Source organism: Cynoglossus semilaevis, chromosome 15 (assembly GCF_000523025.1).
Source record: "Cynoglossus semilaevis isolate Cse_v1.0 chromosome 15, Cse_v1.0, whole genome shotgun sequence".
NCBI lineage: Eukaryota > Metazoa > Chordata > Actinopteri > Pleuronectiformes > Cynoglossidae > Cynoglossus > Cynoglossus semilaevis.
The window spans coordinates 8,786,115-8,802,028 of record NC_024321.1 but is presented as its reverse complement, the minus strand read 5'-3'; the positions used below and the strand labels follow the sequence as shown (position 1 = coordinate 8,802,028).

Sequence of the window (15,914 nt, the reverse complement as noted above, 5' to 3'; positions counted from 1 at the left end):
CAGTTCAGGAACAAAAAGAACATATACATCATCACATTTCACAGGAGACCCTTCTTCGACCTTCCCTCTGGGGAAAACAAGTCAAACTCATTTGACAAGTGCATGCTTAAAAAAATCATCACTTAGGCACTGTTTTACTCCGAGAAGGCTGATGTTGTAGCCAAACATTCATGTAGAGTTACCCTAAACTTAACAGTCCCTTTGTCATAGTCGCAAACACTCAAGAAAAATCCCTTAATGATCACTTCTGCAACTAAACACAGGTGGATGTAGAGTCAGCACACAGCAATCAGAGCCAGAATCAAACTAGTGATCCACAGTAGTACAGGTGTCTGTTCTGACACTGACGCCCACAGGGAGGGAGCTGTTTTTTGCTGGTGACTGGAGTGTTTTTGTAAAATAGCTGGAGTTCATCACTGATGTCCACAGTTAACTGACCTGCACAAAACACCAGAGTAAACATCTTAATCAAAACACCAGCATCATCTTCACACTACCATCTGTACCGACAAATACCTAAAGACGTTTATTAATCAGTCTCCTCTTCTTTCTGTGAGACCGGTACCACACACGTCCCTAACAAACCTCTCCTCACGATGTAAGGACAGGAAGGACCAGTGGGGATATCAGCAAAACCTGAAGATAAAAAAAGAATTGAGACTTTTCTGACTGGAATAATTGCAATTAATATTTCTTCTGATTCTGATTATAACTGACATTTTTTCAATTAAATATCAGTTCCTGTTCAAATGCTATGGAAAATAAACTTTAGATCAGTTTTGAATTAGTCCTTCAGGCCGATGGAGAAATAACCGTACCTTTCATGACGACCTCTGGCAGTCCATATGGCTCGTACTCTGTGTCGTCAAAGGCTGCTGAGAGCTGCGTTCTGTTTCTGCGGATCCTTTCAGCCAGACGGGCTGGGTCGGCTGGGATGGGAAAGGCACCTGTAAACATCTTGTCTCTAGACTCTGCACCCTCAGATGGTGGGATGGGGGAGACGGGAGGTGATTCTATTTCCTCTATTTCTTCTTCAGTCTGTGTGTAGGCAGAGTGAAGTTCATGTGCTGGAGGACAGGGGCTCTCCTCTGTTTGACTGCTGACACTCTTCACTCCCACCCTCACTGCTCTCTCTGAAGAATCACTGACTGTCTTTGTTTCATCACAGGTTCTGACAGAGTCTGGTCCTGACACAGGGTTATCCCTGTGGTCCTCTGTTGGCTTGGTCTTACTGGGTTCTTTGGAAACATGTTTACCCGTTCCCTCCAATGACATTTGAAAGTGAGCAAGGCTCTTGTTGGTGTGTTGTGGTGGGCAGACGTCTGACCACTGCAGGTTTTCTTTTTCTGATTCCTACAATTGGGGGAAAAAATAAATCAAGTCAGGAATGTCCCCAGTGTTGGTTTAATGAAGCCTCATCTCATCTTATCTAGGATTTAATGTAGATGAAAGAGTTTTTCTTTTAATTACCTGATCAACGATAACAGTTTCCTGACTGTTTCCTGTCTTTTTGGAGTGATGCAAATCCGTTGGTTCAGGGAGGTTGCTGTACTGCAGTCTTTAGTGTGCAAAAAAACAAAACAGAAAATTTACTTTTATTGCAAATAGTATGAAACCCATCCATCACATTTAGATTTTATATGAGAGCCATGAGGTCAAGTGTGTTACCTGGAGAACAACATGCGTCCCTGCAATTTGTTGGAGGAGCAGGAGAGAATCAACTGGTCTTCTCTGACCACTGTCACACTGGGGGAACCTGAGACATGTGTCGTCTCCTCTGTCTGCTCCTGGTCTGACTGGGATTGTTTGACGGCCGAGGGTTGGTTCTGTTCTTTAAACTGGTCTAATGTTGCAGTTGGCTGAGAGGAAAGTCTCCACAGTGAGAGCTCCTCACTCTGCTCCTGCGTCTCTGTGCAGAGAGCTTGAACTCTCATCTGCAGCACCACCACCTGGATGAAACCAGATAAACTACATGAAAGCAAAATCCCAGAAGAACTTGTATCCTGTCAGTACATTGAAGAATGTGTTTATTTTCACACACCTGAAGCATCTGCTGTGAGTCAGAATGTGTCTGTGTGCAAAGATCAACCAAATAAAGATAATTTGATTGAATTAATTAAATAATCTAAAAAAGTTAAGTAACAAAAAAAAAAAATCAAAACTCTGTAAGTTAGTCTATTACTAATGGACAACATGTGACTCAGTAGGAAAGCTGGTAAACTAGCTGTACTGTAAATACACAGTTCACTCTCACTACCTGCTGCTCCAAGTTCTTGATCTGCAGATCCTGAGACATGTCCTCCTGCTCTTCCTCAGCACCATCTTCACTTCTCATCTGGTTCGGCAGCAGTGACTCCTCCACTTTGATGTCTTTCTGCTCCCTGGACATCCACTGGTCAGTGGGACAGGACAGAACAGCAGTGTCTTGTGTGTTGGTGTGTGATGTTGGTCCACAGGTGTTGGAGACAGTGAAGTCTTTTATTTTCTGTTTCAGAAGCCGGTTCTCCTGTCTCAGGATGAGCAGCTCTGCAGTTGTTTCTCCTCCCTGACTGCACTCTGTCTCTTCTGTGACACAAGCAGAATCCTGATTACTCTCAGTCTTGTCTGAGTTGTCACAGTCTGGACACTGGTCTCCTAGAAACAGGGCTTCATTGTCCTCTTCACTTTCCAGTGCAGATAAATCCACATCTGACAGTGAGTTTGAAGTGTTGAGGTGAGCAGCAGAGTCCTCCAGCTCTGAGAACTGCACCGCCTCCTTGTCTTCTTTTGAACCAGGATTCTCATCTTTCTTAGTCCCTTGTTCAGCCTTTAAAGCTTCCAGCTCCAACTTACATTTCTGCATTTCTTCTCCCTGCCTGAGGAGGGCAATCTCTTTTTGCTGCAGTTCAGCTAGAAGGCCGCAGATGTGCTGACTCTGCTTTTCAAAGGCCTTGGTCAGCTGCCGTGTCTGACTTGTCACCTGACAAGAGATAAAAAAAATAAAATAAAATGCACATTTTGGTGGACAAAACAGATCAACATCTTCGTAGAAGTTTTTTGTGTATAAAACATTTGAAGTTGTGTTTGATTAAAAAAAAGTCTATTTTATTCATATATTTTTTTATTTTTGAGAACTTTTAAATCTGGTTTAAAATATTAATTCATAATACTTACCTGTCTATGTATTCCTCATGAATTAATACTGTGCCTTTATATAAAAAGTAATAACTAAAAACTATTGACTCACCTGACTCTGCAGAGCCTCAAGCTTCACCTGGTTCTTGTTTGCACGATCTGTTTCCTTTGCCTTCTCCTTCTGTAGGTGTGTCACCTCTTTTTCCAGATGTGAGGGAGAAAACTCACTTTTCTGGAGGTGAAAGTCATCTTCCTGCTGGTCAGACAAGGAAGCTGCTTCAAGAACATTTTGATCAGTGTCTTCCTGGTCCAAGGCTTCTTGACTAGTCAGACTACAACTTGACAAAGGTGAACCTTTAGGTTCTATCATCAGTTGTTCTCCTTGAATTAAATCTGTTCCCTGAGAAACAAGCGTGTTGATTTGGTTTGTGGATTGGCAGAAGAGGAGGTGCTGCTCAGGAGAAAGGAGGGGTTTGGTGTCATGGTGAACAACGTTGGAGTTGAGCTCATCATCATGGAGAGTCATGTACGCCAGTGGACTGTTGGCAAGCAACCGTCTGTCATCTACTCCTTTATCATGTTCTTCCTTACTGTGTTTAAGTTCTTCCAGCTCGGCCTGAAGTTCTGCCAGTTTCGTGCTCATCTCCATCTGAACATCTGCATGCTGGGTCCTCTCCTCTTGCTCTCTCTGTCTCTCTTCTCGCTCTAAAGCCAACTGAGCTTTCGCTTCTGAAAGCTGCTTCTTCAGCTGGATATTCAGTTCTATCATTTCACTCTCTCTGTCCTCCATGACTTTAGTTTCCTCCTCTATCTCCCTCTTCCCCCTTTCCTCCTTTCTTTTGTTCATCTCTGTCTCCATTCCAGCTATGGTCTTCTTCAGTCTTTCCACCTCCAGTTTCTCACTCTCCAGTTTAGTCTTCCATTCTTTCTCCTGCTCCTGCTTCTCTGTAGTCTGACTGGCATGTTTGCGGCTGAGCTGCTTGAGTCGGGTCCTGGTTTCAGCTTCAGCCCGTCTTTGGGTTTCCAGGTCCTCCAGTCGTTTCTGGAGTTCTTCACGAACATCTTTTATCTCTGAGCGCAGCATGGTGTTTTCCCTTTTCAGTTCTAAATCCGCTTTGGTCTGCTCTGGGTTAAGAGACTTTTCATCAGAAAGAAGCATGGTGTGATGATATACGTCCACAGAGGTGTTGGTGGACAGAACATGAGCAGGGTTGGAAATGCTGGAGTTCTTTGTTTGGGAGCCATCACAATCCATCACTTCATGTCTTTTCTCCTTGTTACTATTTCGCCTGATTCCTAAACTTTCTGAGTCTTGGGAGATGAGGACAGTGATGTCTTCAGAGTCGATGCCCTCTCCTGGCTCTCTGTCAGAAGGATAAGGAGCAGAGATGTCTGCTTGCATCTCTTCTACGTCCTCCTCTTTCTTCTTTTGTCCTTGTCGACTAGTAGCTGCAGGACGCTTTATGCAATCTGAAGAGTGAGGAGGAGGTGCATAGGACGGCTGGGAATGAAATTGCACTGGTTGTTGGGATGGTGGTGGTGCAGCTTTTTGCTCTAGAAATAATGTGGAAAAATATGATAAATCAAATAAAATAAATAAAAACTCATGTGACCTAAGCAACCAGAGCCTTAGTATGACAAGTAAAGTAAACTGGATCATTTCATTTAATTTCTGAAAGAATTGTAATGTAAAAAGGGACCAGCAGGGGACAGCACTGTGGCCTGATAAATTAAAGAAAAAAAAAGTATAAAGACTATAGAATAAAAGAACATAATTAATGTACTTACATAATTAATACACTAACTGTTTAAATAGACTGAATTACGAATGCCTCCATGAAGACAGACAGACAGACAGACAGGACATTTCCTCACTCCTCACCCTGTAGTTCTTTGAGGAGACGCAGGGCGTTGGCTCGCTCCTCTGCTAGACTTCTCTTTTCTTCCTCTAGGCCTCGCTCTCGCTTCCTGCTCTGCTCCAGACTCACAGTCACAGTCTCAGCTTCACGCAGTGCTTCCTAATGAAAGAAGAGGGAAAACAAATGGATCCAGTCGTTAGAGATTTATTCAAATCAGCTGTTAGATGATTAATAATGAATAATGATTACAGGGAGATAAGAATGTGCTCATGAATGGATTTGATCAAAACACAGCAGCAACAAACCAAAAAATAAACCGGATTTGATCAAAACAATCACAGCAGCAACAAACCAAAAAATAAACATCAGCTGATGATGAAAGCTGCAATACATTTATGTTGTTCCAACAAGTGAACAATTCTGCAGTATTGAAAGTTCTTTTACAGTGTACTGGTAAAGATGTTTTGTCAGAATCAGGAAAGCAAGAATGGAAGTTAATTCCAATTGAAATAATTAAAATAAATTAAATAAAATTGAAATAAGTTTTAGAATAGGCATTTACAAAACCATGTCCTTTTCCTGCTGTGCTAGTGACAGCAGTGAATATAGTTGTAGGCCACTAGAATAGAAGGTCAAAGTGGAGTGTGTCTGTGCAGTACCGCTAGTTTGCCTTGGGTCTGAGCTTCTTTCTTCTGACTCTCCTGCAGTTGTCCCTCTGTCCACTTTAGTTTCTCCTTCAGTGTGTCCAGCTCTTTGTCCAGAGCTTGTTTCTGCAAAGAGAGCTGACGGAAAAAATGTGACTTAGCAGCAACAAAGACAGAGTGAATCAGATGAGTGCAAAAAAACAGAATAATTTTATCTAAGTTATGAGGTGAGAAACAAACACTTTAGGAAAAAGCTATAGTCACAGGAATGTATTGATGTAAAGAGGAAGCGGGAGAACAACCAATGATCAATAGTAAACATGAGTTATTGTGTCTAATGCATTCTCTGCATCTCTGGGGAGTCTAAAGACTTAAGAAACTGATGGGTCTCCCAACAGTGATCGGCATAATGCAGAGAATTAAGACATTGGTGTAGTATTGTATTTATTTAAAATAGTTAGTTTGTCATAGGTAAAAATATAGATAAAATCCACAAAATACAAAAACTTGATTTTTATTGTGTAAAATCTGCAAACCTGCTTTTGTTGTTGTTAATTTTTGAACATAATTTTAAAGATATTTTATTTTAAAATTCACAAAGATATAACGTAAGGTTGTCCAAGGACACTGGGTTGACTGAAAGGTCATGTGTTTATTTTTTAACAATGATTGAAATTATGAAATAAAGAAAAACTGAAAACAAAATATGAGACTCTGTTCAACCATGAGAAAACTTCAACACACATGCAAGTTGCCTCATTTACACAGCACCACAAAATTACTCCATCACTCTTCACCCTCATCCTGCAGCCATGCTTCCACACCTTAATTTGTGACAATTTGTCAGACAGGCTGGTTATGATTTATGACTTTATTTCATGCTTTCATAACCAGTGCATTCTGCCCTGTCACACGCTGTCATACCGTTACCTTCACCGATCAACCTTTCCACTGGAAAGAATTGGAGAGGAGAGCAGAGGAGGGCAATGTGGACAAAAGAGCAGGTGGGGAGAGCAAAGGGGGGAAAAGAGTGAGAGAAAAAGGGTAAGAGAAAACAACCAAGGCAGGAAGCCAGCATAGGAGAAGATGTGAGATAACTAACTATTCTGTTTTTCTTTGATAGAAAAAATAAAGATCTGAAGAGAAAGAAGGGATGGTGACAGAGAAATTAGGAAAAGAAAAGAAGGAAACAGCTGAAAAAACAGAGCAGACCTATGAGGTCAAACATAAACAGCATATGGAAGATTTGAGTTCTCAGGTTCCAATGTTCGAACACATGTGATTTAATTTAGTTACTTTCCAAATATTTTGCTTTGGACATGCCCATTAGTGGCCCTGTTTATTAATGTATGATGTTCTGCAGACCTAGGATTTTTTGTGGACATTCACCTTATCAGCCTGTGCCTGCAGTGCATTGTGCAGTGTCCTGGCCTGCTGCAGTTCCTGGTTCAGCTTGTTCACCTCTTGCTGATGCTGCTTTTCCAGCAACTGCCTCTCCTTCTGGAGCTCTGTGATATCCTGCAGGTAACACACTTCATATCTGACTTCAACTCGAACACTGACAAATACAATCAAATAGGTAATTCAAAATGTGTGCATGCTGAGTATTGCCTGCAGGCATCTGTCACCCGCCTGCCTCCGTCTTACCTTCTGATGTTGTTTCTCCAGTTCTTTAGTTCTCTGCTGGTGCTGCAGTCGACTGCTCTCTGCATTTTGCCTTTGACACTTCAGCTCCTCCTGTACCTGCTTCAGCTTTTGCTCAGCTCCTGATGCCTGACACACAAACACATCAGATCATTTACTTATGACGACAAAAAGCCTTGTCCAAAATACCAAAGCTACTGTTTAGCAATTAGTTACAAATTGGAGAGAAGCAACCCTAAATATTTGGAAATGTTTATTTCTGCAGATCAACACATGGGACGCCTTTGTTTAAACTGTACTGCTGATTAGCAGTCAGCATGGTGTGTCTAATAACAATGAGTTGCATTCACTCTTCTCGCTGTTGGCCAAGGGTTGAACTTCACTATTGTATCATTATATGAAACCTAACTAACAAAGCTTTGGATAACAGACTGCAGCTTAAACAGATGGGTCTGTTTTTGCTTTGCTGTTTTTTCACACTGACAGATACTGATGTACCACTGATTTTGTTCCTTTAAATTGTGCTCAGTTACAAACAACAGGTATTAAATATCATGGCTAGGAGGTTGGAGGAAGTGGGGGAGGGGAGGATACAGACATACAGACAGTACATATGTGTCTAAATCTGATATCATATTAAGCCTCACCCCCTCTATTGCTGTGGGTGCCACAGCAGGTAATCTAAAGGGGGATTTAACCAATACAACATCCAGATGAACATTTGGTGTGAAGTGTGTTTATACCCGTTGACTCTCTTGTGAGATGCGGGTGTGTGCCATGCTGATCTCGTCCCGAGCTTTCTGCAGACTCAGCTCCCGTGCCGTGAGCTCCTTCTTGCTCTGTGCCATTTCACTTTGAATCGACTTCAACATCTTGACTTTGGCCGAAAGTTCCTCCTCCAGACCAGACACACGACTCTGCATTTCTGACAACGATGCTGCAGTATAGAGTAGACAGAAGAGGTATAAACAGACCTCAAAGAGAATAAAACACAGACTAATTTCTCTTAATCTTTTCAAATTACATTCCAATGCAATTTCAAAACAATAACAAATTGTCAAAAACCACAGTGAAATAACTGAAAACAAATTGTGTGCGGGACATCACTAATGGACTTTATACTGAGTGAGAAACAAGAAAACCAGAGGGAAGTATTCTTGTGGGAGTGAAGATATTGCACAACAACACAGTTCCTTAAAGGTATATGCTGTATAAAACCCATGACAGGCCTGACAGAGGGAAATTCCTGCTAGAACAGAGGGTAAATAAAATCAGCTATCAGGCACGACATAGAAACAGTCAGCAACACAGCTGCAACACAGAGTGATTACACATGAGGTCAATCCATACAAAGTCTCACTGACAGCCACAGCTGTTGTCACTTAATGCACATTCACCAGGGCTGTGGGCGTCAGACTGCTGATTTCTACAGTCAGGAAGGAAAATCAATGTGCTGTCTAGATAATGTGTTTCATACTGCTGTTTTCCAGTTAGTGCTGAATACACGTCTCAGAAAAACACAAAATAGAGAGGTGATTATATGATATAGAAAAATGGTGAATTAATAGTAATTAGTAGTAAATAAATAAAATAATCACATCACACTAGGGTGCCACAGCACAGTGATTGGAAATCACTGCTGTACAGTGCAGTAAGCTGGAGTCTCCAGGTGTGTCTTCTCTACACAGCCTCTTGTGCAATAACTGTTGTTGTAGTACACAATACAAACGGTGTAACTTGAACATGCATGTGTTCAAGTTGTAAAATGCACATATTGCTTGAATATAAACCACAGAATAATTAAAATTGAATGCTTTTAAAAAGCTAAAAAGGAAAATTTGTGGGATAAATTGAGTTTAGCAAATTGGGAATGTTTTGTTTCCAAATGGATGGAAAATGTCATATTTTGTAACAATGTTGTTGATGTAAAGCTGCGGAGACTAGCGGGTGCTCACCACTTAGCATACCCAATCATCAACCTTACAAAAGACTGCCTCTTGTGACAGTCCACTGGCTCAGGCCGGTCTGTCTTATGTTTATATTGAGTTAGAGTTATTTGAGTCCGCTGTGCTAAATACATAAAAGTGTAGGGTGGGTGTGTTTTAAACTGCAAATGGCTAAAACCCATTTGTGACCTGTAACCATGTGGATAAGTTGACGATATACTCACTATCCATCTGAGCCCTGGAATCCCTCTCCTTCCCAGAATGCTCCAGTGGTGACAGGCCACTGCAGGGCATCTGGGGAGAAGACGGTGAGTGTCTCCTGGCTGAATGCCTGGTGTCATCTCGTTCCCATGGAAAAACAGATGAGGGAGTTGCAAAAGACTCTGATTGGTCAGACGGATGACGGTGCGGTGTGCTCTTGTGTTGCCTTGACACTGAACTTGTGGGCATGTCTGAGAAGGGCAGTCGCTGCTGAAAAGAGTTGATCAAAGATAGTTCAATCAGGGATTATTCTTTTTATGATTTAAAGCAACAACAATAGCAAACGTTGTCATCTGAGGAGGGATGAGGATCAACTATCACACAAACTGCTTACAGTCAATATACATCAAATATATTAATATAATATATATACACAGAGCTGCACAGATGTTTGCATCTCATTAGTCAGTGTTGGAAAAAAAAAACTTGATTTTAAGTGAGCCAACTCATACAAAAAGCTTGTTTACACAGGCTCTAATTTGACTCAGTTTAACTCAACAAAAGCAAAGAGGACTATTTTACTATTTTACTTACCTTGATATGAGAATGTTGGCTTTGAACTTCATCTCTTGTCCCCGACTTCTCATCATACCTCCTGCTACCTACAGGACAAAAACAACGCATCGAGATTTGAACGATCAGCTTACAACAGTCACCAATGCTGAATGGAGACAAGCAGTAAATGACCTGAATGTTTTACTGACATGAGAATAAAGAATGTCCCCAGCACAAGTCCCTTAGGAGTGAGCAGCTGGGAGAGGACTTAGAAGAGAATATTTATTTACTTACAGTTTCTCTAATCATTTGGGAATCTTGTAGCTTTTATGACCTAAATAAAGCCAAAAAAAAGATTAAAACATAACATACCATTATGTTCCCAGGGTGAGGATGTGTTCCAGCATGGAGTAGAAAACAGAGTGACATCTGAAGACTTGCTGCTGTTCTGCAGTTTCTCAAGCTCTGCCTCTAATCTGCCAATGCAAACAGCATATTAGCAATAAACACTACAGTATCAACAATGAAATCATCAATTAGGACTAATTATTTGTAGTGTTGCCAACCTTTTGATTTCCTGAGTGAGCTTGTTGTTTTGGCTACGCGTTGCATCAAGCTGTCCCTCCAAAGAGCAAACTTGTGCTTGTTTGGTGTGAAGCTCCTGGACCAGGCGCTCCCTGCTGGCTGCTGCTGCTTTGGCCTCATCACGAACACTCTGGAGATCTCTCTGCACAAACTGTAGCTCCCCACGCACCTCCTCGTACTATTGGGTAAAGAAGAAGAGGATGTGTTTGCTTTGGGCTAAAAATCACTGAGTGTTTAACTATTTGTATTATAACAAAGTTACTGTCGCTGGTACCTTCACAGTCTGTTTTTCAAGGCTCACTTGGATGTTGTCCAACTGCAGCTGCTTCTGTTTGTTTTCTCTGGACAATCGCTCATGATGAACCTGCAGTTCCTTCACCTTTTGCAGAACTCGACCTGAAAGGCCCACTGTCCAGTCCTCCTCAGCCCAACTCATCTCTCTCTGTGTGGGGTACAAAAACAAAACAAATAAAAACTTCAAATATACACTTCATAAACATTCCATCCTTATGATAAAATATATTCTTGATGCTAACCAACCTTTCCTATTGGTGCATAGTATATATGGTATCAGCAGAGAATTTGCAGTGAAGAATCCACACTCTGAAACAAGAGAAAAACATGGACAGACAATTAAGTTGTGAGAGATGATTTGATCCACAACACATTTATTTAAACAAGGCTTTGTCTGTCCCTCGAGCTGTGTTTCCTCCCTTGAATATGTTATGTTGCTAAGGCTTTGATCCCACAGGGAGGCGCTTGTTGTTTTTGCTGTGCAGCTGGAACTCAGACTTTTCCAGCAAATAAAATGGCTCCAGAAACTGACTTTTATATGCTAGTAACATTTGTGTCCAAATCTTAAAAATGTTGAAAGCACAAATTTAAAATTTAACAGCGTAACATTTGTGGCCCTGCAATGCAACACTGCAGATGTTCTCCATCCTGTCCATTTACTGACAGGGTTTTGAGAATAAAAACAGAATCTACTGAAATACTAAATACTAAAATTTACAATAGTTTAGTAAAGTCTGACAAAGTTGAGATTCAACTTTAAGTACTATCAGCACAAGTAATGCAACAATGAAATGTATTCAATAATGCTCATACAGCTGTGGATTTTTACTTCCAACCCTTGAGCTCTTTGATTAAAGACAGTGTCACACTGTTTTAAAAATGGCCGTATGACGAATTGACCACACTCTGGCACGCTACAGTCTAATTTTACAACTAGAGCAGAAACTACATTTACAGAACAGTGTTACAGTCCCTGAATAAATACCCAAACGTGGCATTTGCAGTACCAGCAACTTGTTTATTAAACAAGTATAGCACACAGGACTGGTGATAAAAGTGAGTCAGTGACAGAACTGAAAACCGACTGACAGCCAATAACACCCTTAACAAACCTGTAGAGTTTGATTCTGATCTCTGTTTTAACTTGCATTCCAGTCTCAAGGCTGTAAATGCGGCAACAGTAGTCAGATAGTGTCTGTCATTGTTAACATGTTGCGTCACTATTTACCTTGTTTCAGGAAACAGAACCTGAATGAAAGTATGTGTAGCTAGACAGTCAGAACATTAGCTAAGCTCATATAAACGCACAGGTCTACAAAATGCCATCTTAAGCAAAATTCTGAACCAACTCTCTACTTGATTGGCCTTCTATCTGCTCACATCTTGGCTCTTCTGTGTCAAAATCCTCCTCACCTGTTGCTTTCTCCATCTGCACCACGTCCTTGTGGGAATCATATTATTTTGAATAAAAATAGTATATTTCCAAACAGTCTCCAAAACATACATGCTTGAATGTGAGTGTTTCCACAGTGAGTAGTCCTACTTTACATTTGTCTATTCTTAAATAGCCCATAGCCATGGGGTGTTTTTATAAGTTATTTAATTATTTACTTGTTTCATGTTTTTTGTTTTCAATTTTGTTTTAATATTCAAGGAAGAGTGAGCAGCATCGTGTATTAAAATGAACAACAAAGCTAACAAAGGATTACAAAAGAAATGTCACAGGTGCAGAGGAAAAGCCTTTAATGATTGGATACACGTTTGTCTAATCGTTCGGCAGCTCTGACAGACTATAAAACTCAAACACAATGAATCGTGTGTGCACGAAATAACACAAATGTTTGCTCCAAACAGAGACAATGGGGCAGTTTTAAGCAAAATATATAATGGCAATAGTGAATATAATAATTCTCCTTTCTTCAGCTACAAAAGGAAAGGGTTAATGATGACAGTTGAGGGCTAGGATGCAGAGGTTGGACTGAATATGTGATCACGAGGATCCAAAACAACAATGGAAATCTTCAGGTTTAAGACGGTAAAAACGACACTGTGTACGGTGTCAGTGAGAGCATAAGTTAAACAATGCGACTCACTTTTCCACTTGTTTGCTTTCGTTTACAGAACCAGTCGCCGGCAAATGACAACTAATTTAGCCAGGATGCTAAGCTAACAGTGAGACACCACCGCAACACACTGAACAGCCACTTACCGCTTACTTTGAGGCGGCTACAGACAGCCGATAACAGCTGGTCAGTCTCCACCACAGACCTTAGACTCTGTTTAAAAGTCCTGTAAAATTCCACGTCTTTACTGGCGGGGAGTAAAGTACAAGGACTACTCACAGAACTACATCCGAACAACTGGCATGAATTGACAGTAACCGTCAATCTGGATTCGTTACACACATACACAGGCGCGCGCCCCTTTCTCTAACCCGGTTTGTGTGGCACGAGGCGGGTCGGAAAATTGAGGCGGGACAGTGACGTCACATGGGAACGTCCAAGAGGAAGTCTAACACATCACTGTGAACCTCTGATGACCTCTACCGACATAAGCTGTACTTCAGGTTTAGCAGCATCTAGTGGTAGGTTATATGTTGTGATTAAAATGTTTTCTCACCCTATACAGAGTCACATGGAAGTTTCTTGATAGCATCTCAAGCAAAAAATAAAGGGCTTTCGTTCTGTTTGTGGTAACGCTTAAAATACATGGCGTTCCAACGTTGCTCACGACTGGACAATACATGAGTTTATATGTACTACTGTGCACAACAAATTGTATTCTTTCTTTTAATTTAAGGAACTTAAAAGCTATGGTCCAATCCATATGACAGGGCCATTAAAAGCAATGGGAACCTTTTAACATACTTAACACAAATAAATCTATTCTTTATGTATTTTTCTCTTAATTCTTCTCTATTTTTCAACCCATGTAAAGCCTGTTATTTATCCACAGTTCTGTCAGTGTGTGCAGTATCAGTGTAACTAGATTTGTTTGTTTAAACAGGAACACAGACATTTCATGTTTTTTAAAACTGACTTTTGTTGTCTCGGTTGAACGAGCATGCTATGCAACAATAGCAATCAGCGGCACACCCACATGTGTAATGAAAATAATGATGAGGTGAGTCACTGTGATATACAGATGGTTTGATTTAAACTGTTTTCCAAATCTCCTTTTGAGATTGGTGCAAATGATCAGATGTTGTACAAAAACCGATGTGACATTTCTTTAATGCCATGCAAAAATAAAATGTAATTATTTTAGCTTGCATTCAAAAGTTAATGAAAACAAAAACAAAGTCATCCGATGCTATTTATACCGCTGCAGTAATTGCTGCCACTGTAGCAAACTGCAGTATAATTAGATTATACTAGTCATTATAACCTGTCATTTTCCAGGGAGGCTCTGGATTTAGATATAATCTGGGATTTGTTGCCTGAGTGCTGAGTGATGCAGTATCCCACAAACCTTTCTATAACAACATTACATAAAACATTTATACAGTACATTCATGTACTGCATGTATGACTATATAAACACTATGTATTAGTGTTAGACATGATGGTAAAAGTTAGTAGTTTCAGTCTGGATCATGTAAATGTTACTTATGTAATCTCTGTTGAATGTTGGCCTTGGGCTGGCATTTACATAACAAATGAATGTAAGGATCGTGTATGACCTAAAAATACCTTTTTATTCTCAAGGCATAAAACCCAAGCTATTGTTGTTAACATATGAGAACTCATCATGGAAACACTCAGAGAGAGAAAGAGCACTGGATAAAAATACACTTGATTATGTCTGCTGTTATGTAATGGGAGCCACATGAATTCTATCACATACACAGGCACAGACCAGATTAGCTCATCTCATCAATTGGTCTTGTTATAATACAGGATTACATATATTCTCAATCCCAAATTCACACACACACACACACACTCCACATGCTTCAGTGCATGCACCGACTGCCACAGGTAGTGAGGCGGTCAGGAAGCCTGGTGCTGAAGTCTGGCTGGAGTCAGGGGAGCTTCACTGATTCATGGAGACCTGCTCCTCATTTAGCTGCTAACGTAGACCTTTCTACAAAACAGGTGGACTGTTAGCAGACAAGATCACACTACAGGTTTAAAAACACTGTTTCGTAAAGGTAAGTCAGCATTGATCAAAGCAGAAATGTTTGTTTTCAAGTGGAGCCTTGTTTGGTGTCCATACAGCAGGTCAACAGTTCCTCCTCCAGATGACACATGATGCTTGGCCTTTCCTATGCATGTTCATTCAGATGCATTGAAAAAAACGCAAGGCATGTCAAGATTACCAGTATAGTCCAATATTGTCCAATTGACCTTTAGTTGGTTAACTCCAAGACTAATCATTTTTGGATCTGTAATTTGAGGCAGTAACCAGTTTACTCAGTTAGGGTTAGTAATAGATACAAATATGGAAAATGTTTTTAAATAGCTCTTAGCTCAGAAGTTGCCTAAAATAAACAAAATGAACAACAGGATTCTCTAAATGTAACCAATATTTTTGAAAAGAAGCTAATGCTTGACATAGAAAAAGCTAAAAAGTAGCCACAAATTGGCTATGGATAAATAAACATTATCTCATGTTGAAACAATATTGTATTACAACTCTCACATTCTTTCCCCCAGATGAATCCCTGGTCTGCTGTTTTCTCTGTTGAGCCTAAAGTCCCAGGCCAGCGCACTGCTGAGGAGATGGTAACCAATACTCTGATGCTGGAGCTGGGAGCCATGGTGAAACGTACTGAACGCATCCGTTTAGAGAGAATGACAGAATGCAGACGCCGCCGACGCAACTCCTCCACCCCAGCCGACTACAGCTGGCTGGTGACCCCTCCTACCCCACAGCCTTACGAATTGACCCCCAGTGACCTGCTGGAGCTGCACGACCTCTGTTCCAAGATCCCTCCTGCTCAGTGTGGTCCTGTGATTGTGAGGTGAGGAGGATCCCTGGACAGACAGTGTGTGTGTGTGTGTGTGTGTGTGTGTGGGGGGGGGGGGGGGGGTGGAAATCATCTTTTATAATTGGGGTTTTTTTGTGTT

The 15,914-nt window shown here is 40.9% G+C and overlaps 2 protein-coding genes across 5 annotated transcripts in view; one reads left to right on the top strand and one right to left on the bottom strand.

Moving 5' to 3' along the window:
• Positions 1-6: 6 nt before the first annotated feature.
• On the bottom strand, positions 7-13,193 carry LOC103390835 (centromere protein F). 4 transcript variants are annotated; one of them, XM_017039546.2, is made up of 19 exons: positions 13,059-13,193; positions 11,089-11,151; positions 10,823-10,990; positions 10,530-10,726; positions 10,336-10,439; positions 10,003-10,070; positions 9,432-9,678; positions 8,005-8,198; positions 7,265-7,390; positions 7,007-7,135; positions 5,633-5,755; positions 4,997-5,132; positions 3,227-4,668; positions 2,258-2,959; positions 1,669-1,949; positions 1,471-1,558; positions 819-1,353; positions 517-636; positions 7-438 (listed from the first exon to the last, which is right to left on the bottom strand). In XM_017039546.2, the coding sequence occupies exons 3-18, from the start codon at positions 10,982-10,984 to the stop codon at positions 530-532; spliced, it is 4,641 nt and encodes a 1,546-aa protein (XP_016895035.1). In that variant the 5' UTR covers positions 10,985-10,990; positions 11,089-11,151; positions 13,059-13,193; the 3' UTR covers positions 7-438; positions 517-529. The 4 variants fall into 4 exon arrangements, with proteins under 4 accessions (XP_016895035.1, XP_008325100.1, XP_008325101.1 ...); XM_008326878.3 differs by having other exon boundaries at positions 13,052-13,190; XM_008326879.3 differs by having other exon boundaries at positions 9,432-9,675; positions 13,052-13,190.
• A 120-nt stretch (positions 13,194-13,313) lies between these two features.
• LOC103390836 (protein RD3) overlaps positions 13,314-15,914 on the top strand; it is a 4,008-nt gene continuing 1,407 nt past the window's right edge. Inside the window, exons 1-2 of the mRNA XM_008326880.3 lie at positions 13,314-13,426; positions 15,501-15,808. Of these exons, the coding sequence (XP_008325102.1) occupies positions 15,501-15,808 (308 nt within the window). The 5' untranslated portion in view covers positions 13,314-13,426. The remainder of the gene's footprint in view (positions 13,427-15,500; positions 15,809-15,914) is intronic.

What these genes read in the sequence shown, in the direction of transcription:
- LOC103390835 (XM_017039546.2), bottom strand. Translation starts at nt 10,984, where the DNA reads ATGAGTTGGGCTGAGGAGGACTGGACAGTGGGCCTTTCAGGTCGAGTT. An exon ending in CTCACTCAGGAAATCAAAAG is followed by an intron (nt 10,440 to 10,529) that starts GTTGGCAACACT and finishes TTGCATTGGCAG; the next exon opens with ATTAGAGGCAGAGCTTGAGA. An exon ending in TTGAGGCTCTGCAGAGTCAG is followed by an intron (nt 2,960 to 3,226) that starts GTGAGTCAATAG and finishes ATCTCTTGTCAG; the next exon opens with GTGACAAGTCAGACACGGCA.